Source organism: Nanorana parkeri, unplaced genomic scaffold (assembly GCF_000935625.1).
Source record: "Nanorana parkeri isolate BGI_ZX_2015 unplaced genomic scaffold, ASM93562v1 scaffold987, whole genome shotgun sequence".
NCBI lineage: Eukaryota > Metazoa > Chordata > Amphibia > Anura > Dicroglossidae > Nanorana > Nanorana parkeri.
The window spans coordinates 549,944-574,269 of NW_017307255.1; the positions used below are offsets into that span (position 1 = coordinate 549,944).

General features: G+C 39.5%; 1 protein-coding gene across 2 annotated transcripts in view; it reads left to right on the forward strand.

Moving 5' to 3' along the window:
• Nucleotides 1-24,326, forward strand: part of PPIP5K1 (diphosphoinositol pentakisphosphate kinase 1) — a 113,818-nt gene that overhangs the window by 80,376 nt on the left and 9,116 nt on the right. Inside the window, exons 27-28 of one of the 2 annotated variants that reach the window (XM_018566915.1) lie at nucleotides 5,631-5,693; nucleotides 18,108-18,287. In XM_018566915.1, the coding sequence (XP_018422417.1) occupies nucleotides 5,631-5,693; nucleotides 18,108-18,287 (243 nt within the window). The remainder of the gene's footprint in view (nucleotides 1-5,630; nucleotides 5,694-18,107; nucleotides 18,288-24,326) is intronic. The other variant, XM_018566916.1, reaches the window with a different exon arrangement.

Consider the following 24,326-nt stretch of genomic DNA (forward strand, 5'->3'; position numbering starts at 1 on the left):
AATATGTTTCATTATTTATATTATTAAGTATATCATATAATTCATTAGATAATTAAACGTTGATAAATGTATTTATTTCATTTAAAAAGTGCCATAGCTGAGAGCTGGATAGGATTGAACTAGGCTGGAAGAGAACATACCACACAAACGTCTCTTCTGGACTCACCAGGCGCTTTTGTCTGAATCTGATTGGCTGGTTGCTTGCCGACGCTTCGTGATGCCTACATTGAATCGCGTGTTCGGATTGGCTCGGATTGGCTAGAGATTAACTTTTTTATCTCTCGACACTGCGCTACGCAAGCTGCCACCGAGCTGAGCGGGCGATCGGACTTTGCTAGACACACTGCTCGCCAAGAGCCGCGAGTCGCCGCTTGTCTGTGCTCCACACTGCTTCGCCTGCAGTGTGTCACGGCCTTTGATGGTAATGTGATTTCCACAACTGTTGAATTAAAATCAAGGATCAGGACTACTCTTTGCTTGAGATGCAACAGCAGCACTGAACTGTGTGAATAAACTGTGTGGATTCTGCACCACTCTTTTTGCATGAAACTTAGTACTCCTATATAATGGACACAATTTTATTGATCCCTGTCCAAGTTTTATAGTTACATTGCTGGCAGAAGGCATCCATTAGTGTTCTTCAAATGAAAATTTGGTTAGATGTTGGAAATAAGGTGAAATATGGCTCCTTAGACCATTCTTAAATTTTTAAATACTTGGGTAAGCAAGCAGTTTCCAAGTGGCAGCTTGGTGAAAATTGCTGCTTTGTGAAACTCACAATGTAGCGTTGTTTCTCATTCGAATTTATGTTAATTCTAAGACATACGTACGTTCTTGTTGATTCACCCATCTATAAATCTTGGTGAGGTTTCAATTGCCACCACTGTTCCTCATTGCCAGTGCAGTTTGTTCATGTTTAGCGTACAGTACACGGTCAATTATTTTGAGAAAGTTCCCATTGAGTTGTTAATTAATTTTGCATTTATTTTTACTAATTGACATGTAAGTGAAACGGCATCAATTTGGCTTCTTAATCTTTTGTTATGTTGATGGGAACGTGAAGTAGGGACTGGTGAGTGGGAAACAACATTTAGCAGAGAAACATAACTCCGGGTGAAGACTGGAGTCAGTGGTCCTTTATTTCTTTTTCAGTAGCATAACCTACATGTATATTTGAAGAGGCAGTTTTCTTTTAAAGGAGAACTATGGGGTTAAGGCTTTGCCCCATAGTTCTCCTTAGGGTAGCGGGAGGACACAAACTAGCGTCCTCCCGTCACCCTAGGCTCAGTATAGCGCGAGCTGTGGCTAGCGCTATACTGAGACGCCGCAGTATACCGCGAGGTGCTGCTCTCGGTATACTGAGACGCTGAAGCGGATACCGACAATTGTGTCGGGATCCGCCCAGCTGCGTGACTGACAGCTGGCTCTGCCTATCTAGAGCCGGAGCCAGCTGTACCCACCCCCGTCTGTTCCGCCAGTCATCGCTGGCGGATCGGAGTTGGGAGGGGGGAATCCAGCCCCTCCCTGTCACGGCAGAGAGCCGTGACAGGATCAAGAGGTGAGCGAACGCCGGTATGTGTTCGCTCACCTCCCGATCTACTGAGCTGACCTGTGACAGTCTCATTGTCACAGGTCGGCTAGAACTATGAGGTGAGTGAAAAGCACTCGCCTCATAGTTCTCCTTTAAGACGGATACATATGTAATTTACTGTTAAATGTCCTTATTAGGGCTGTTCAGATACCAGTGCTAATGCTTGGCATTTTCACGAGAACTACCATGGTTGCAGCTGGGACCTGGCTCTGGCGCTCCACCACTGTCCTGAAATCATTACCGTATATGCCAGCATATAAGACAGGTTTTTAGACCCAAAAACACTGCCCGAAAATCGGGGGTCGTCTTATACGCCGGGTATACTTCAGTATACTGTATGTAGCTTCGGCTACATACAGTATACCGCGCTGAGCCAATCACGGCAGGCTTTGTATTCATTAATACAAAGCCTGTATTAATGAATGCAAAGCCTGCCGTGATTGACTCAGCGCTGAGCCAATCACGGCAGGCTTTGAATGAATAATGAGTACAAAGCCTGCTGTGATTGGCTCAGCGCGGTATACGGTATGTAGCTGAAGGACGGAAGATGGAGGACGCTGCGGGGATCGTGGACAAGGTAAGAGACTGTAATCCCGAGTGTGGCTCAGGGTTACCACTTATGGTACTGAAAATTAACCCCGAGCCACACTCGGGAATACCGCCATAGAGGTTAGTAAGTGCATTTACACATTATTTTGGGCTATACTCGCCCAAAACCTATATTTTGACACAAAAAGTAGGGGGTCGTCTTATACGCCGGCAAATACGGTAGTCTGTATTGTTTTAGAAAAACTGTCTTATGACAATAAACAAACATTTATCGGTACTTGTATCTGTGAGTACTTGGACAAGTATCAGTACTTGATAGACTTGGAGCTGGAAAAATATCTGTACCTGTACCAAGTACAGTACTTCGTGTCTGAACATCCCTAGTCCGAATACAGTGTTTAGCCTAAAAATGTTGTTTTTGGACTCAGAATGAGCATGCTATTTCCAGAGCAAAGAGAAACTGCATTCAGAGTTACACAGCAACTTTCAGTGCAAATGTTTCTCTTCTACAACTCTAAACACATTTACCTTCCCTTTGCATAAAATCTCCCAGCCTTGCACAGGTTTTACTATGTTTCTTCTAGCATTAGTGGAAATGTTATCCCAGGTGTCAATTTATATACACAGTTGCATGACAGAACATGTCTAAAAATAAATGCCTATTTCTGGTAAAAGTAGGGCTGAACAGTTTAGGCTAATGCACCTGGAATGCAGGAAGCAGCCTATACTATTTGTGACCAGGTAGTGCCTGGATCCAGCTTTATGTGTTTGTTCAGAGCAACTCTGATATTGGGAATAATCTATTACATTTTTGCTATATTACAGGCCACCCATTGGAAGGTCAAGGTTTACTTATAGACTTTAGGTTTGCTTGAAAATATCGTAGAGGTCAGAACAAAAATTACCTTGCTGATCTGGGTTAAGAGATAAGTAAATCCTACAACAAAAAAATGTAATAATATTGAAGATTACTAGTCCTTAGATGTGGTAGCTGCATTTGTTTTTCTTTTTTTAAATAAAGAAAATTTTTAGCAAGTACAGAAGAAGTTAATCTTGCCCGAAATGCAGTGTCCTTGTCATTGCCTGTGAGCTCAACTGGAACAATAAAACAATCTTAACTGCTGTAAAATACTAATCTCCCCATACCCCTTGTAATGGATATAAACAAAGTTTAGCCTGGGTGGCAACTATGACTTACTCTGTAGATACAGTGAAGGAGTGACAATAGCCATCCGGGGACAGGAAGTGTGTTATTTGCAGGATTACCAGGTAAAAATAAAGGGGGGAAATCCTGAAAAAGAAAACAAATGCAGCCACCTCATCTGAGAACTGGTAAGCTGCAATATATTACATTTTTATATTTCATTTGAGATAATCTTTAATATGTAGCATCACGGCTGCTTACACTGTCCTTGATGTAAAAACATTAGCAATCTTTTGTCAGAAGAAGTTGTTAATGGCCTTAGGGTACATTACCCTCTTACATGAACTTGTCTGACTGTGACATCAGAGGCTTCCCATTTTAAGCATTTCCATCAGTCATCCAGAAGAGGAATGCAGCACATAACTTTGAAGAATAGGACAGGGAGAATAAAATAGTATCCAAAAAAAACAACAGAGGCATTTGTAGAAATAAAGCAGCATAACTTGGCATTTACTTATGTGGTTTCAGATGATTCACCCTGCCTTGGTATTTTGACCCAACCATTTGACCATTATTGTTTAAACACTGATTGTGAGTACTAAAACAGCCACTCAGGTGCTGTCCATGTCTCCTCTGTAAATAGTCTTCTCTCTACTGCTTCAGCACTCACACATGTTCTACATGTATCCAGACAAAGTTCTAAAAGTGTGGTTTGTAAGACTTATCATTGTTCAGCTATTGTACAAAAAGCGGATCTCCTGGCAAACTGAGGAATGCATACACTGTCTACTCCATATAGGCATCCTGCTAGAGAGTATATGCAGAACAGTCATATAGCTGGGTAATCCAGCTGAAGTGTGACACAGCTGTTATGGTCTTGTGGAAGGTGATAGAGACGCAATCTTCTGTCGTAAAATCTCATGAAAGTCCTCAAGAGATATGAGCAGCTGTCCCCAGTAAAAATTAGTTTTGGGTCGAGTTGGACTTTAAAACAAAATGCAACTTTGTTATTAGACCAGAATTCTTTAGGCAGATGGATTTAACCATTGAGGAGCGTTAGGCAAACTCCCAAGTGTTACCTTGCCATAGATTGAATTCTCATATAAATTAGACACAATACACTTAGTTTCATGTATCAAGAGTGCCTGGAAGATACGTGTACTTCTAAAGCTGCCAAGAGACTTTTGAGGCCCGTCTATCATGCAGGAATGACCTGTCTGCCCTTTTAAAGATTGTGAAGGTAAGTGAGAAGTTCCATGCATGAATAGAAAGTCTTGGAAACGCCAGCATGTTGAAGAACAATGATCACTTTATTAGTGTATGACCTAAAACATAGCCAACACATTTCAGGTTATAGGGGTTCCTCTTCTTCAGGGCTTCGGTAGTGTTAGATCTGTTGGTCATGGGCACTGCAGTATGTGTAGTAATTTGATAGCATTGTTCAGTGTTCTTCAACTGTCTTGGGTTTCTAGAACCTTTTTTATTCACACACGCGCATTCTCACCAACCTTCACAATCTTCACATGCTTATAGGGTCCAACTGCAAGTACCCTCCTATGAGTCAAGCCGCCACAGACCTACTCATCACCAACTTCTAGTGCTACATTACACTGAATGCTCTTGAGACAACCTCTTAGCAGTATGCTTTATGGCCTTATAAGCTTGGCTCTCAATGTAGAGGGGAGGGAGGTAGTAGGGTGATGGTGCCAGATTTTCAGTACAAAAGTAATAGCAGTCAGGACATGTTCTACCAGCCTGGCTGTTTGATTATTTCCCCTGACAATAGCGGACCAGTCGCATCTGGTGCTACCCACATGAAAATCGTGGAAAACCAACTGAACAAGTGTTATTTCATTACTATTAGTAGTCTTAGTGACCAGTGATATTCCATCTGTCAAATTTCTAGTACAGATTAGAAAATGAAAGCTTGCCTTTGACTGCTATATGCAATGCTTTTCAGACCACTTTTCATACTTTTTGCCAACAATTTGGTATAATCATCATTGTCACATTAGTCTTTCTTTAACCGATTCTCATTTCTAATTCTTTTCTGTAGTTCACAGCTGAACCTGAACCATGATTTTGGTATCTTAGAACACACAGTAAAATTTTTGGATGGATAACCTATGCATGAGAAGCGTAACGTTATAAACTGATCAATTTTTTAAACTGCTTTTCTACTGTATGTGGCTTCTGATAATAACCACAAAGAAAATGGATGATGTTTTGGCTTTAACACAAGTTGCTGTTTGTTGTCCCAGGATCCTTTTGGTGTGTATATGTGCTTGTCTTGGTGGCCAAAGCCAGGATGTTAATGCCAATGCCTGTTTTCTTTTATTTCTCCAGAACTGTTGTCTATGCCAGCTGTAAAACGATTTTCTGTGTCGTTTGCAAAGCATCCGACTAATGGTACGTTCGCTTACTTGATTTGAAGTGTTGCCTCACTTTATTAACCCCATTTTTTTATTTTTTCTTAAATTCTTTTTTCATTCCGACATCTTTTGTTCATATTGATATTATGATGTGGATCCTTCCTTTCCTCTTTTGATCATTTTTTCTTCAAGTGATTTATTTTCCTCTTTTTGTGTCGTATCGTGCTTCTTCTCATCCATCTTCCAACTTTGTGACGTCGCAAGATCCAGCTCTTGCACGGCCATCTGTGTGGTAGATTCCTGCAAGGGTGTTCTGAGATGATCTTGTAAGCATACACCATTAAGAAAAAGAAAGTATTATAAATTACATAATATTTTTCTAATTGTCTCACTTTATTTTTCGCTCCTATTCATAAAATCTGGTGCATTTCAAATTCCCCTTTGCATACTATTTTTAATGTAGAAGATAAATGTTTCTGCTTCTCGAAAGCAATGAGCTCTCTATTTAATTTCAGTAAACCCATAAAATATGGATTTATTTTGCTCTAAAGCATTCATTACGAAACTTTCTGATAATGAGATGACTGTCGGGAAGGCTCAGAGGGAGTTTTGGACTACAGTCTAGTCACTGTACATTGCTTAGGTTTTAAAAGAACCCTTATAAAAAGGAAAGTCACAGACAAATAATACTAATACCTTGAGTTGGTGCGCTATGCTTGATTTTTTTTTTTACTTAGAAAATTAGGTATTAAGAGTATTGCAGTGACGCACTTAAAGTGTATGCATACCACAATATACAGTATAGATGAAATAGTCACCCAGTAAGAACTTACTGAATAGCAACAAGACGTTTTTAATAACCTCATGTAGGTTTGCATTGCTTTGATATCCAGGTCCAGTACATGTTGGGCTTGTGAAAGGAGTCCTCAGGATGCACTAAATTGCTCTTGTCGTATCTAGTGCCCTTTCCTAAACATGCAACCACAAACTCGGGGATGGCACACTGGTTTTGCTAACCAGTCTGGGTGAGATTGTGGGCCACAGCTTCATATTTGTTTATAAGAGAAAATACATGACAACTAGACCTGTACTAGCAATGCCCACATATAACGTAAGGCCTTCCACTGTAGCCCTGTCACAGACAGTCTGGTTGAAGGGGAAGTGTATAGATGAATCAGTCCGTCAACCCAACCAAAAGTAACATGGTGCCATAGCGCTAAATAGAAAGTTCTTGAGGAGACTACAAAACAAAAGAACATTGGGTAACTAGTCCTGTAGGAATGGGTAGCAGAAAAATTTAAACAAAAGTGAAGCTGAAGTTCTTGTTTAAAATATGTTTATAACCAACAGCTTCTTAAGGCCGTATCTAATGGCACTTACACTTAAAGTAAATGTAAACCCTAAATGGATGATATATTGGAGAATGTTTATGCAGCAGTGAATGTGGCATTCACCAAATATTCGCTGCAGGGGAATCTTAAAGGGACACTAAACTCAGGAATTACATCTTTAACCCCTTCGTGACTGACGACGTACAGTGTACGTCGCCAGCATCGGGGCTGTTTAAACAGACTCCATGGTATCGCTCAACTATAGAACCTCAAATCATCTCTGAATTGGTGCCGACACTGTCCTTCCTTCTGGAGGGTGGCTACTTTTGTTCCCTAATATCCCTGTGTGTGTTGTACAGTAACTACCGCTCAAAGCTTGCTCCTGTGATGGACTATAATTTCAATACAACTAAGTAAACTAAACGTGAGATTTTAGTCCATCACAGGAGTGAGCTTGGAGTGGTGACTACTTTACAACACACACAGGGATCATGGGGAACAAATGTAGCCACCCTCCAGAAGGAAGGACAGTGTCAGCACCAATTCAGAGATGTTTTGAGGATCTACAGTTGAGTGATACCCAAATAAAGTAAATGTTTTTGTTGATAGTTAAGGTATTCTAAAGCATTTTTAAAATTAAACTCCTTAGTTTAGTGTCACTTTAAATTACAGGGTATGATTTATAAATATGGCCCTTAGGTTTTTTTTTAACAACTGTGTATCATAAAAATTGCCATGTTCGATTTTTTAAAAACGTCTTGATTTTATTTTTACCCTCCTTTTTGGCATTTCAGTGCTTCTGATCCCCTGCAGCCACTTCCTGTCTACATGCATGCACTCCAGTGGTGGCTGCATGACATTTGTTTAGGGCAGGCTTTTCCAATGTTGGCAATGGTGGGACATGCCTGGGAAATTTGCTTTATGGTCTCTAACAAAAGTGCATATGAAAAGCTGGCAATGCAGGATAACAATTAGCAGACTGGGACAAAGTGTTGACACCTGACAACAGGAAGTGTTCTAAATAAGGACATTAACTGCAGGATTACCAAGTATTATTTTTTGAAAGCTGAACATTTGAAAAAATAAAGCCCAACTTGAACCTTGGTAATTATTAGCCAATGAATCCCATTTGTCATACTGATGATCAAAAAGATGTATTCTGTGGTATACTTACCTTAGTTTTCATGCAGATCAATCTGAAAGGTTGCCATCTTTTCAGTGTCTCCACCTTCTTGCTGGGTTGAGTGACGCCTAGTGTCTTTCAACTACTTCCTTCTCCTGGACATTGAGGACCTGCCTCTTGTAGTCCTCTAGGCTATGTGATTCATGTAACCATGTCCCAGACCAAATCTGCTCTGTTTGTGAGCAGGGTCACCACGATCACATGTCGGACTCGGCGTACTTGCAGAGCTTTGCCGAGGGTGGCACACACACACAATCACTATTTTGCATGTGGCCATTGCTGAATTCCTCCATCCACAGTTCAAGCTGTGAGACAGAATGGAAGATGGGGGGTTGGATCACATGGCTTCTACTTTAGGCCCATTTTCAAGGCACTAAACAACATAAAATGTTTTTTTTTTTGGATGTAGAATAATGTAAAGAGAGCCCAGGGGAACCAGTATATGCATTTCTAGATTGAACAACATTTGGCCTCTAAAAATGTACTAAAAATAATGAACATTTCAAAAGATATATAGGATTTTATTGGTTGGGTTTACATGTAATTAAAACACTGTTCTGAATTAACAATTTTTTAACCTACCATTCAAGGAAAAATATAATATAATATTTTGAAGCTCCTAATTCCTTAGATGAGGTTGCGGCATTAGATTTCTTTTTGCAAGTTTTTTTTCTTAATTTTAACTTGGTAATTCTGCCAGCAACACACTTCCAGTCCTAGGATGACAATGCTCACACCCCACTGTTTTAGGCTGCAAAAACAGGAGAGGTCTAAATGACTCTGCCGCTTCCATTGTCCATAACATAGAGAGGAGTGGTTCTGTAGTCCTTAGAGATAGATGAGAACAATGTAGCTGATAAGAGTCAGCACAGGCTGAGAGAACAGGAAGTTATAAGCTGACAAGATTTCTGGTAAAATCAACAAGTGTTTTTTGCATTTATCAAGATGACCAAACGCTTTTGATAGTATATTTGACAGACCAAAGGGAACAAACACAGAACCAATAATAGAGAGTTTTATTGTTCGGATTTACATACACTTCCATCAATGGCCAGACTACAGTCTGTACTCATCCGTAAAACACAAAAATTTATAATTTCAAAACAGGCTGTTCTTCCACTTTCCTAATCCATCCATGTATGAATATATCCTGTTTACAATTTTATATGTACAAAGCCATGTAAGCAAACATACATCTATATAATAACTGTTAGCGTTAACAAAATAGTTGTTAATCGAAATCTGATTCAGTGATGACACCTTTCCACTAGAAAAAAATTAGAAAAAATCTTTTAATATTTATAAAAAAATAATTTTTAGTTTCCTTTTTTTCTTGTGATTTTTACCTTAGATTTTTTTTATGACCTTGTATACATCATCTTCATTTTCTCTTGCTCTACTTTTCTTTTTTTCTTTGTTTGCTTTATTTCTTTGCACTAGAGGTGGACATTGTAGCACTCTGGACCCACTAAAAATACATATTTTTTAAACTCTTTAGTTTGAGTCCCAGTTTACTTTACAAAAGCTAAAGTCAAATTGGAGAGCATTTTCAGTCCTTGGCAAAATTTGACTTCGAAAAAGAGCTTATCTGCTGTGGTTGCAGAAGCATGGCCCATGAGAAGTTATTTTTTTGCATCACTGTGCAGGGGATAATAGCAGGCATTATACAAGGATTGCAAACAAGTGCAATGTTGTCCTCCTACAAACTGCTAAGCATTCCAGCCATTCAATATCTCTAGAGATTTGTGAAAGCCCTAAAAGTTGGGCATTGCCCATACACCAGTCATACAAATGTTTTGCAGATTATGTATAATATGAGCCAGCCTAAAGCCATAATTAGTATTTAGATTAGACATTTTGCATGCCCTAACCAGATCCCATCCCTATTGGCAAGTACAGATGGAGATTGGTTGTTTGCTGCAGTTTTCAATTAGTTTTCTGGAGATCCCATAAGAAAAGCCAAACCCATTAAAACAGAGACTGCAAACATTTTATTAAAACTGCCTGACTTCTTCAACCAGTGCCAGGACAGTGACTCTAATTGACTGTGCTTTTGTTCTATATGTATATAGTAACTACATGTATGTATGTTGCATGATGTGCGGTCTGCTTTAACTATGTTACTTACAAGCTAATGCAGTTATTAATGGCTATTGATGGCTATCTGCTATAGATGGCTATCTTTCAGGTATCAGAGAGAAACCGTTGACACATAAGCAGCTTCTGTTGAGCTGTCTTATTAGAACATATAATAAAGAGAAGAGAAAGGACAACATAATACAAGTCATACAATATACACTGAGTGGCCAGATTATTATGACCACCCCATCAGTACTTCGTAATAAACATAGTATATGGTAATACCTCAGATTAAGTTTTCTCATGTAGGACATTTTGGTATGGGGGACAGTGTCTACTTCAAAAGAAAATGAAACGCCACTGAATTTTTGTTAAACAGGATTGGCCAAGAGTATGTACTGTACAGGGTGGACTTTTCTAGAACATTTTATATCTGCTGGTGAAAGAATACTAAACATTTGAAAATTGGTCTTAGAACTTGTTAGTTATGTAAAACTAAACATGTATTCAGAGTGCAGTTATTTATCAAACTCGGTCTATGTAGTGTAGTGATAACTCTACAATTATATCAAAATTATTCCATATGCTGGAGTGTCTGGTGCTCCCTTCTAAAAAGAAACACTGTGATTATAATAAAGAAAGAAAGCACAGTTTAGGACCAACAATATTCTTTAATTTGGACCAGCTGGGCCAGAACATTTAGTGTGTGTATAAATGCTTATTGCAGAACTTCTGTATTCGCGTGTACTTCCTGCATGATATGACTGCACTGTTATGGAATCAACCACAAGTCCCCAACCTTGAAAAGCTGATTAGTGGGGGCAAATTAAGAAGTTATATACACATTTAAAGACTGTATCAAAATGTTCTCCATTTGAAAGACAAAGGAAATTCTGAATAAACTTAATTTGCATAGTACTTTCAGTACTATGTTTGTGATGCAGATGCACAGTTTTTACCATAAGATTTGGTGCACTCAGGCACTACATGCAGGAAGTAGCTTTGCTGTTGGTCGGTGAGATTAGTGTTTGCTTTAAAGCAACATTAGACCAAAAAGTTCTACGTTATGTATTAATTTCAACTCTGCACATTGTAAAATTGCCTGTTTATTGCCCCAACCATCTACAAGACTATTCAGGAGCAAGCTTTCTACTTAAAATGTTAAGGCAATTCTTATTTTTTTTAGTTTTTGAAAAGATGGCAGAGGGATAGATCCTCTCTGAGGTTTTATTGCAGTCATTGTTCCCACTGGGAAGATTCACTTCTCTATTTAGCCTGATGACAGTTATCACCAAAACAAAATGTGATGTAAAATCCAAAAATTTACAGCTGACGACAGAGCAGGAAGCAAGGAAAAATCCTCCAACTGGGAAAACTATCTAAGATGGGAATTCTGTTTGCTTTCAAGAGATTTGCTCTCCTTTCATGTTGAATATCCAGGACAGGAAGTGAAAATCTCTCCAGCGGAACACAGGCAGCATAAAATAACTTCATAGGAGCTTTAACCTTTCCATACTCTATCATAATGCTGTTGCATATGGGAAATTGCTAATTTTCTCCCCCCTACTGCCTTTCTTATGTTTTGTGAACTTTTTTGTTTCACTATTTTAGAGCTGTGTTTATAATAGACTAATTGATTTGCATTCTTTGGCAGAAATGTTTGTCTGTAGATCTCTGCTTTCTACAAATGTCTATATATGAAAGTAATAAGCATACACATTGTAGCTTGTCAATTCATTTACAAATTGTGGTATCACTTGTTCATAGTGATACAAGTTCTGCAATGTGAATGTGTCAGCTGTATGTTGCTGCTGATACCTTGTGGATAAGTAATTACTGTAAGTGGCAGTGGTAGATTTGCAGACTGTCCTTAGCTGACTGTACAAATTGGGACACCTGTCGCATCATCTTATTGTCTGTGAGCAGTCAGATCTGCAGATATTGTCAACTACATGATGGTGGTGAACTCAAGAAGGCTGAAAAGTGAGGGGATAATCTTTCATCCACTCTTTTTGGTGTGTGAGGGGTTTTATATCAACCTTGTAAGATGGAGGTAGCCAGTGCATGGGCCAATATATAGCGAATGAAAGACTAGAAAGAGGAAAATGACAGCTTTAAGTAAGCTACTGACAATTTTGTAAATAATGATTAATGATTTTGAATGGGTTAGCAGCACACTGGAACACACTGAAAAAAATGCACCTGCCCTTTTTCTTTTTTCTTGATGAGCAATTTACTTGTTACTGTGCACACTCATTTACCCATGATGTCAGGCAGGACAGTAGGTTCAGCTGGTCATAGCTCCTAGTAAATCAGTGTTTATTACAAGCCTTAATAACAATTTTTTATGGTTTCCAACTTATAGCTATTTTTAAATGGCAAAAAATGCTATTGATGCAATACAGTCACTGGAACAAGCAATCATAATTATTTAGCTGCCTGGAATCTTTATGTAGTCATATAGAAATTCATATCAGAAAAATAGGTGAGGGACTGGCAAATAGCAGTCCCTAATTTGCCAATGTTATAACTGGAGAAGTCCAATGTGCAAAAGGTATAAGGCATTTTGATTCCGTCATAAAAGGTGAAATACAGACTAAGAAAACTCATCTTTTGATTATTCTTTGGTCATGCTAATTCTATTAAACAACCTTCAGCCCGTCACTCCCTATTTTTAATCCTTATTTATTTATTTTTCAATTGGGGAATGGAAAAAAGTAGAAAAATGGAGTTTAGAATAAAAAGAAGCATTTTTGGGCATGTGCAATCCATTGGCTAGGACATGAAACGAAAACCATAAAACATTATTAAGGCAGCAGAGAAAATGTTAGGTAGAAGGACACACATTTCTAAAGTTCAGATGGGCAGACAGGTAAGTATAAGATGATCTCCATAGTGCTACTAGAGTGTCCTTTCTACTTTTAAAAAAAGTAAAAGGGAAATGATGACGCAAAAGGGAACTAAACAGATCAAAGTAAAAGATGCCTATGCAGCCAAACTAAATTCTGTTGTCTAGCAAAAGCACTGCATTTCAGGACCTGTTTTGGGTTCTAGTGACTTGAGCCTGCTTTAAAAAGGCTCGAGTTAGCATACTTCTAAGTATTTCCAATTTTCACAGCATGGTTTATTTATTTATTACAGGTATTTATATAGCACTGACGGTTTTACCCAGCACTTCACATAGCGCACATTCATATCAGTGCCTGCCCTCAAGGAGCTTTCAATCTAAGGCCCCTATCTCACATGCATGCATGCATACATACAGGGGCCAATGTAGGTAGGAGCCCCTTAACCTTCCAGCATGTCTTTGGAGTGTTTAGGAATGGTAGCCGCTATGCTAGTATAGATCCAGTAAACAGAAAAATAGAAACCCCCGTTCAATATTCTGCAAGTAGCATCTGCCCAAACAGACATGACACTTTTTTTATGGATGGTGCATTTAGGTTCTTCCCAGGGTCTTTATGCCATAAATAGTTCTAATGACTGGATTTTCCAGAAATAGTAGTAGTACCTTGTTTAGTCCCCAGTTGTTGTAGTCTCTTATCTTGGGTTCTGGTTCATTTCTTGTACACCTACAAGTATGGTGTCTTCAAAAAGCCAACAACTCAAGAATCTCTCAAGATCTGAGCGGGCATCTTTAGACGTCCGCTCAGACACGCCCCCTCGCGCGTGCAGCTGGGCGCGCGCAAGCGGGAAATGCCCGATATTGAAAAACATTTTAAGTTACACATAAAAAAGAATGTAAAAAAAAAAAGTAAAGTCCCCACCCATACATACACGCATGCAAACATGCGTCGGGGGCGCATACGTGCAAAAAAGACGTTTGCGCCGTCACTGATAACACTAAACTGATGAGCGGTAAAAGCTTTTAAAGCGTCGCCTATGGCCAATTTTGGGTGTGGTAGTTTTCTGCGATTTTGCAGGTGCGCAAAGCTTGACATGTTTGGTGTACATTTACCCGACGTGACACCGTCTTTTATATTTTACCAAAAAACTAGGTAATAATAAATGTTTCCTAACATAATGTAAAAAAAATAAAATTTCAGTAATTTTTCCTAATTATAGTAAACAATATAACCCGTAGTGGTGATTAAATACCACCAAAAGAAAGCTCTATCTGTCCCCAAAAAATGGTATAAAATTCATTTCAGTACAGCGTTGCATGACGGAATAAACGTCAGTCAAAGTAACACAGCGCTGAATACTGAAAAATGGCCTGGCCAGGAAGGGGGTCTAAACGCCTGGTCTTCAAGCAGTTAAAGACTATAAATAACAGAGAATCTCTTGTTTTACCCATGCATATTGTAGCACCAATTATGTACATGTACAAGTCATTATCTGACTTTTAGCAACATAGAAATATTACTTCTTAGTTACTTTTGACTTGACTATAGTTCAACAGGGAGGACTGTTTACATCTTTTTGGTTTTGGGTACCTACTAGGGATGCACGGATACCGTTTTTTCGGTATCCAGTACGGGTACCAATTTTTTACTTTCGGTACTTGCCGATACCGAGTACCGATACCAGTGCCTCCGCTGGCATGGATCCGGCTTTTCTGACAATTAGGAAGCCGGGAGGCATGTAATGACATACTGCCCGGCTTCCTGATTGTCCAGTAAACCGGCTCCATGTTGTTTGGCCGGCTCAATTGTGATTGACCAGGAAACTGGCTTCCCAGCCAGTTGGCATCGAGCTGGCTTCCCGGCCAATCAGTACTCGCCCAAATACTTGGTATCTGCACCGATACTGATACTAGTATCGGTATCAGTGCATCCCTAGTACCTACTACATGCTTTTCTATCTGTACACTCCAAGTTAAGGCCTACATGCTAATCATTGGTTGCTTCTGTTTTTTAATCATTCAAAAAGGATACTACCATCAACAACAAAAAAAGTTACAAAAGCAGAGAGATTATAAATATAGCAAACAAATATAAAAGGTAGACCATGTAAATAGCAGGCTTTTGTCTTCTGTGTTATCTATTGTATTATGATGTTGCAATAATCTGCTATCAGTAAAGGCAAAATGGATGTCAGAATACCAGAGCTAGGTATTCTGACATGAGTTTCACTAAAACATTTTTAAAGGCAAACCGACATTTTTTTTTTTGTTCAGCAGCCTGTGATGATGCTTTTATTACACATATAAAGGTTGCTCCATAGTTACATAATTAGCCAGGTTGAAAAAAGACGCAAGCCCATCGAGTTCATCCTAATAGCTGTTTAGTCTCTCGGGAACCGGGGGTATGCAGTTCTCCAAACTCTAGTAATCCATTATATTTATGTGTGAAATTGCCAGGCCACTATGAAGTAAGGAGATACTTGGGGTGAATTCTTTAGTAACCTTCTGAATCCAGCTGGAACTGGATGGTTTGTCTCTCAAAGTGGACCTAAATTCTAAAAGTAAACAAGGCACAGTCCATGAGCATTCCCTACAAACCCACCAATAATGCAACAGATTGTAAGGGGGAAAAATATACACTGTGAGGTTAAATACTTCCTAAGGCCTTCCAGATGCATTTTTTAAGCTTGATGTCGTCATTCCTCAACCCATTATTCTGTCTAGCTAGACAATTTGGGGGGGGGGGGGGCAGAACCTGATTTACATTATGCTAGAGAACAGCTTACTTTATAATTATCCTTACAACTTGAGATTTTTGGTGCACACTCTTTTGCATTTTTGGCAAAACTAAACCCAAAAATTAAATAATAAAATAATATCTACAATATAGTCATTTAAGAATGAGCTAACTCTCTTTTTCATTATTTTCCTTTTAATTGCTGCAAAAAACAATTTCTTTATCTATTTGTATAACTTCCTGCGAGAGGATGACTACTTTTCTTCATGGTTCCTATTAGAGCTAAAAAGTAGCCACCCTGTGTGCACGCTCAAGCTGAGAACTACAGTGAGACGTGAGATCGTTTCAAGTGCCCTCACATCTCTTACTCCTGCTCTCTCCTCCCTCAAATCCCTCCCATCTGCATTCTTCCCACTCTTTGGAAGGCTCGCCTTTCAGCTCAGGAGCACAAACCGCTCCATCATCTGTGTTTCTTGGCTATTTCTGCTTTACTCTGCTGCTAATGTCAGTGCACCGTTGCTCGCTGAGGGGGGGGGAAGGAGGAGGAATGCTGGCTTAATTGACAAAGGCGCAGTGGGAACACAGCGCACTGTGCTTATGGGAATTGTTGTAAAGGAAAGTGGGGCGCACTCCCACAATGCTCGGGCACTTTGTGGAGAAGGACGCCGGAAGTCACAGCAAAATGGAGAGGCAGCAGGAGCGCGCCCAGCTATTTTAAAATGGCAATAAAAGGTAGATTTAACATTTTAAAATAGAAAGGACAGGGATATGGTGTTTAAATGTTCTAAGGAGAGCATGTTTAATACATAAAGGTTTTGTGTCACCTTAAGCTGCTTTAGCTACTATATTCCTGCAGGGTATACAATAAATACATAGGTAATGTAGAAACCCCTTTTTACTGTTCTACAAACTAAATACAAAAGTAAAAAGATCCAACAAATGTAAACTCTTAAGTATCAATGTATTCTGCTTCGGACATCTCAATATAAATATATATTTTTCTCATCTCTTTTACTTATGCTTGGTATGGCTATATAATGGAAAAATAACTATGTGCCTAGAAATTATAGGCATAATAAAAAAAATGGTATACTGTTTGAGTTTTCATCATCTCAGATGCCTTTTAGAAACTAACTTGGTACTTGGAGCAGGAAGTTAACTTTGAAAGCTAATCAGAATGCTGCATTTAACTTCATGTTTCATGTGTGCAAATTCACTTTTTCATTTAGTTGCCTTTAATCCTACTAGCATATGTGCTAACAGCAAACATTTAGAAAAAAATTGTATGCAAATATTTGTTTCCTAAAGTTGCTATATCTGGTTTGAAATGCAAAGAAGATTGATGTTTGTTGATCCTAAGATATTTAAAATATGCAGATGTAGGAAAACGTTTGCAAAGTATTGTCTGGAAATTATGCCATTGAGCTGTTAAGTGACATAAGACTAAGTATAATTACTGAGTGCAAATGACAGCTGTATAAAGCACACTGTTAATGATCATGATTGCTGTGCTGTATTTATCAAAGTGTCTTTACAAACAAACTAAAATTCAAAGCTAATCGATAAAGAGCATGCGCTATACATCAACTTTAAGGCATAGTTTATCCTAATTCCTTAAACTGCAACAGACTGTTGTGTGTTCTACAAGTAAGCTAATAGAGATGTGTTTAGCACAATGTCTCTTCTTTACAGTGAGTGGGAAATGTTTTCCAGTTAGTGTATAGTGGCAGATATCATTATTTACAATGATATCCACTTCTTGGGGCTTTTTTAGATGTGTGATGAGCTGCATCCTACAGACGCAACTCATCATTCTGCATTTACTGACCTTCTAAATGGGCTTTGGCTGTGTTGAGTGAAGCTGTTAGACCAACATAATGCAAGTGAGCATAGCCATGGGCATTTTTGCAGCAAAGCTTATCTACCTGCTCAGAAAATGCAGAGCTGTGAGCTGCACCTGCAAAATACAGCTTACCTCATCAGAATAAGCCATTAGATTACATTTGATCCTGTATTTTTATTAGCTTTATTCAAATATCAGGTTTATGTAACCTAAAAGAAGCAGAGTAATGTACTTCTACTGCCTCTGTAGCATTAAGCTGTTAACATTTATTTTTCTTTCTAGCATGATTCATGAGGATTTTCCATCTGCTGTTTGACACAATTCCAGATGCTTCATCACATGTTTATTTTGCTATTTTTCTCCTTTCTATTCATCTCGTCATCCTCACGCTTTTCTTTTTCCTTGTCGCTTGTTGTGGGCCACTTTCCTGTAGAATGCCTGGAAGGCCACGAGGTCGCCCCGCTGCTGCGCCACTTTTCCTCTGACTACCCTCAGACTCGGAACATCTGTCTGGATGGGGCAATGGCCCACCACCTGCACCAGTGCTCCTACCACCTGCGTCTCTTCAAGAACTGGCTGATTTCGGGCCAGGACGATTTGGAGTGCCTCTACGGTACTGCACGCTTGATGCTGTGCCCTCTGCTGTTATGGCAGGGACAGTTCTACTGTCTGCTTTATGGAATGCGAAGTGCGCTGATAAATAATTCCAGACAACTGCACTACAGTTTTTAAGACAACTGCCTTTAAATGTCTGGTTATTAACCTCCATCATCCTGCAGTGGTTTGCTTTTTGTGCATTTTTCTGTTGCATTCAGTCATATTTGGCTGCTCAGATTTTAAGTTTGCACCTCAAGAGCTTTGCTTGGTTGCTGTGTGTGTAATGTGAGAATATGACAAACTGTTCTTTTATTTCTGTTTTACAATCTGTGGTACAGGTGTAATTATAAGTTGCAAGATATGATACTAGGTATAATCACAGCCTCCAAAAAATCTCAAACACCAAAAAATGGAAATAATAAGTATTGAAAAATCAGTTTGAAATGAAAAGCATAGCCAGCTAAAATGACATTGCAGGTTTATACGATTCAGTCAGATTTTCTTTTACATCTCTTATTGGCTCCACAGCAGAATTCCTTTTTTCCTAATGGTACAGTACATAGCACTCTAGACCATGGGTTATATGCAGCTACTTTCAGGTGATTACACAGTGGCAAACAAAGCTGTAAGGACATCACTATTATAGCTCTTTCTATTCCCTGCAAGCTTCAGTTTTTTTGCAAATTACTCCTTTTTATTTATTTTTTCTCATGATTCTTCCAGCAATTCTGTAGCTGCTTCATAGCCTTTGTGGCTCCCTTAATTGCAGCTTTCCAGATTGGTTGACTCCTCGGCTAAGCCTTGGAGGACTGTACCTGGAACCCACCAGCAAGAAGTTGCAGCCAGCCTGTAACGTTGCTTCAAGCACTGGATCCTGCATTCTGCACTCAGATATGCATGTGTTGCAATGCACAAGCCAGTTAGCCACAAGGCCATGGTCCATCAGCCAGTGGATCCCTGTCCTTGAAGACCCCTTAGACGTATCACCACTGGGAGGGTGTAGATCTGGATGGGGCTTGTCCCTTACATCCACTTTCCTTGCTTGAGCCAAGCCTGCTGTCGTAAGTGAGGACTCTTTGCCCTATACTGGTGCCCAGTGTGAGGTTGCTGTGGTCCCCTTGTTAGTTAACTGTAGAGAGCAGGCTGCAACCCTTTAAACAGTTTGTTGTAGTCATGGAATGAGTACATGGCTTGGGACCCTGGATCCATTCTGATGGATACGTTTGTCCTTCCACACTTGGAGCTTTTGCCTATGGTTTTACGCTGCTGTGTGGATGGATTAGCGAATACACGTCACCAAATTATTATTATTATTAATACACAGGATTTATATATCGGCAATGGTTCGTGCAGCACTTTACAATATAAGGAAGGCATTACAGTTACAATGCAAATCAAGACAAGATGGTAAGGAGGGGCCTGTCCATTAGAGCTTGCAGTCTAAAAGTATCAAGGATGGTTGGTCTGTGGAACTTCTGTGCAAACAGCGCCTAGAGAGTCTGTACGAGTACCGATACTTTTCCTCAAGTACTCGCCGATACCAATTACCAATACTTCTTTTTTTTTTTTTCGTGTCGTGACAGTTTTTCTAAAAACAAGACTAATGATTGTAGAACAATAGTGAAGCGCCAGAGCTCGGTCGCAACTGCAAACGCTGCACCCCTGGTTGTTCTGATACGGACTCCAACTGTGCAGTGTTGGACTAGGGCTGTGCAGGGTCCCAGGAGGCTGTGCAAGGTCTCGCAGGTGGGTGCGGCCGGCGGGAAGGAGGAGCAGGAGATATGCGGGCTGGTGCTATAAACTGCCGCCGCAAGGTCCCCAGCAAGCATGGGACCTTATGGCAAATCAGTCTACAGACGCAACTAGTTATGCATGGTGCTTAAACATGTGACTGCCGTCTAGTGGCCTTGGGCAAGGCCACTAGACGGCAGTAGACTTTGCTTAAGAACTGTCCTTTGCCAGATGCTAAATAATGTCTCGAGAAAGCGTTTATTTCACCAAAGTATAAAGTGACAAACTCAGGAGATAATCTTAAAAATGCATACAGACACCGTAACTATCAACATAAATTTGTCTTATGTTTTTATCAGTCAGCTGCGGAGCCTCAAATCATCTCTGAATTGGTGCTGACACTGTCCTTCCTTCTTCTGGAGTGTGGGTACTTTTGTTCCCCATTGTCCCTGTGTGTGTTGTAAAGTAGTCACTGCTCCAAGTTTGCTCCCCCAATGGACTACATTCTCACATTTAGTTTACTAATTTGTATTAAGATTGTAGTCCATAACAAGAGCAAGACTACTTTACAACACACCCAGGGACCATGGGAAACAAAAGTAGCCACCCTCCAGAAGGAAGGACGGTGTCAGCACCAATTCAGAGATGATTTGAGGAGCTAAAGCCGAGTGATACTCAAATAAGATACATTTGTGTTAATAGTTGAGGTACTTGAATGCATTTTTAAGATTTAACTCCTGAGTTTAGTGTCACTTTAACATGTATTTTATAAGACCTGTGGCCTGTATGCCTTCTAATCCCTTGCCACCAGTCTTCTTCCACTGTGTGGTTCTTGTTGCAGCAAGTGGAGATGTTGCTGCTCGCTATAGTGGGAGGACCCAGTCTGAACCACCTGCTGTAACTGTATAGGTTAATTAATAGGCCAGGATAAGGTGCCCATACACTGCACGATTCTCGTACGTGGGGGCAATTATCCATAAGATACTTGCCCCCATTAATGCCCATTTACGACAATCCCAATGGCATGATAGGGATTGTAGTTGCTCATAGCGGGGCCACACAGTGTGCAGATGTGACTTATCTGCTGCCATGATACCTCTTCCAGTTGCCCAACCATTGCTGCATTTTGTGAATGGGCGTGATAATGCCACACCATTTTTCAACATATTTATCTGGGAAATCATCATAGAATTCGTGCTGACACTGTCCTACCTTCTGGTGGGTAGCTACTTTTGTTCCCCATTGTCCCTGTGTGTGTTGTAAAGTAGTCACTGCTCCAAGTTTGCTCCCCCAATGAACTACAATCTCACATTTAGTTTACTAATTTGTATTAAGGTTGTAGTCCATCATGAGAGCGAGACTACTTTACAACACACACAGCCCAGGGGAAACAAAAGTAGCCACCCTCCAGAAGGACGGACAGTGTCAGCACCAATTCAGAGATGATTTGAGGATCTACAGCTGAGTGATACACAAATAAGATACATTTTTGTTAATAGTTGAGGTACTTGAATGCATTTTTAAGATTTAACTCCTGAGTTTAGTGTCACTTTAATAATTGTGGTTTGGAATTGTGGTTCAGGATTTAAAGAAAATATGTAGTGTTCTTTTGGTACCTTAATCAGAATTTATTTTTATCAAGCATAGCTCAGTCTAGGATTTTAATTATATGGGCATCATAGTTTAGTGTTTTAGATTAGAAGTGTTTTAGGCTACCCACAGATGTGCGATGACAGCTGCCTGATCCAGCTGTTTTCAGATTATTAACATAACCTGTAAACCTGTACAACCAAGACTTGTGGATTTGGGGCAACTATGTGTTATATTCTGCAAGTTCTGTTCCTTCCAGGGGTGGAATGTGTGGGAATTGGCATTGACCTGGATTAGATTGCTAGGCACATTTATCAATGTTTTATTGTTAGCATTAGCTAATCTGTCACTTTGTCGCAAGTTAGGGACATGGTTATTTTTTGTACTCCGTTTGCATAATTGGTCACTAATTATCTGCGCATGTGCCTCTTAGCACTTCTAAATTCTGCAGCAGTTCCAAGGTTGAGTTTCGGTGCTAAATAAGTGCTCCAAAATGTGGCAACAGAGAAAATAAGCAGATAGTTGTTATTTGGCTGCATGATGACATAAAACTAAAATTGTCTCTTTGGTCATGAGCAGTCCCAAAGATTAAACCTAACATTTTTACATGTAAATTGCACAAAATGTAACATGCAACTGTGTAATAAATAAATTGGTGATCCGAGAAGCCCTGCTTGTGATACAGGAGAGTAATTTCTAATCATGCATACTGCAGGTTCTTTGCAGTCATACAATAAGCCTCTTGTTAACACATCAGTAAAGTAATGGCTTTAGTGCTCTTTTGGGTCAAAGGAGTACATTTCCTAATGTACTCCTGTGAGCCAAAGTCAGTATCTAGCGGGCTACTGCTTGCTATTTGCTGACAGTGCAAAGCCATGCTGCAGCCGGGAATTGACAGCTGGCTTTGCCTCTCTAAAGCCACAGCCCCTGTCTGTCCCTTCAATGAGCGCTGGATGAACAGAGATTGGGGGGGGGGGGGGGGGGGGGCGGACCTAACAATAAGGGTTTTATGTGTGTAAATGTATACTAATATATATCCAGTTTAAAAAAATCCAGGGTGCTGGGCAGTCCAAATTGTAGCTGGTGTTTTGGGGTATCCATAGATTACCTGCCAACCCCCTTGTAGATAGACACCTTCAAACAAGAGTGGAACTTAGTTAAACTCATGGTTTCATTATGTTGAGGTCATGGGGCAAAATTGCTGACCTAATCACCAGATTTTCTGATATTGGAAAAGCAATAATCGTATTTTTCAAAACTTTACAGTTGAGTAAACTTAATTATTTCTGTGCATGTCACCAGTGTTTGCATTTTGAACCATACGTAATGACCTTAGAATACTTATTTGCTTCCTATGACTTTGCTACTTAAAGTGTATACGAGTTGCATGTGCAAAAAGCATGTCATTAAGGAAAATGATATTTATAATGCAGAGTTTCTGTGTATGTTGTGATGTATGTGCAAATCATAATCAAATCATAATCACACAAATGAAAGCTGTTTTACATATGTTATCGGCTGTTATTTAGAAGTTACTACCACTGAATGTATCTGATCATCTGTGAATGTGTGTTTTTTGTTTTGTTTTTCTACACTCTATGAGTACATTTTATATGTATGAATGTGCCGGCTTAGATTTGGTTTATTTGTACTTATATTAGTCATTTTGTTTATAGGTAAACTTTTAGTACTGTGTATATATGGGTGTTTCATCATTGCCAAAATGAAGAAGACATGAACAGTACATGTGCATTTAGTTGTGTGAGATGCATAAATTATTAATGTGGTGCATAATGCAAACGTGAAGTCGCTGAGTTGCTCATTTGTCTTGTAAACTGTTCTTATATTCAATCAAGTTTGTGTGTGTCTCATGTCTAATTTGCAAGGCTCTCATTAGCTTGATGCAATGTACTGAGAATTTTTGTAAGTGAAAATTTGCAATCTTTGGTTACTTTAAAAGGACAAATGACAGACAGCCTTAGCTGGTTAAAGGGGTCAGGTAAATGGGTTTACATTTGCATGAAAAAAGTACACCCTTTTTTTAATTCTATGGTTTTAAGTATCCGGACATAATAAAAATGATCTGGCCCTTAGCAGGTCTTAAAATTAGGTAAATCCAACCTAAGATGAACAACAACACAAACATTATACACTGTGTCATCATTTATTTTACCAACATAAAGGCAAAATAGAGAAGCCATGTGTAAAAAAAACGAAGTACACCTTATGATTCAGTAGCTTGTAAAACCAACTTTAGCAGCAATAACTTGAAGTAATCATTTTCTGTATGGCTTCATCAGTCTCTTACTGATATCATTGTGGAGGAATTTCGGCTCACTCTTCTTTACAACATTGCTTCAGTTCATTGAGGTTTGTGGGCATTTGTTTATGCACAGTTCTTGTAAGGCCCAGCCAAAGCATTTCAATTCAGTTGAGGTCTGGACTTTGAATTGGCCATTGCAACACCTTGATTCTTTTCTTTTTCAGCCATTCTGTTGTAGATTTGCTGGTGTGCTTGGGATCATTGTCATGTGGCATGACGCCATTTCGGCCAAGCTTTAGCTGTTGTACAGATGGCCTAGAACAGATGATTCTAGAATACAGAGGATATATGGTATACAGATGAGTTGATGGTCAACTCATTGACTGCAAGATGTTCACGTCCTGTGGCTGCAAAACAAGCCTAAATCATCACCCCTCCACCATTATGCTTGACAGTTGGTATGACTTTGGT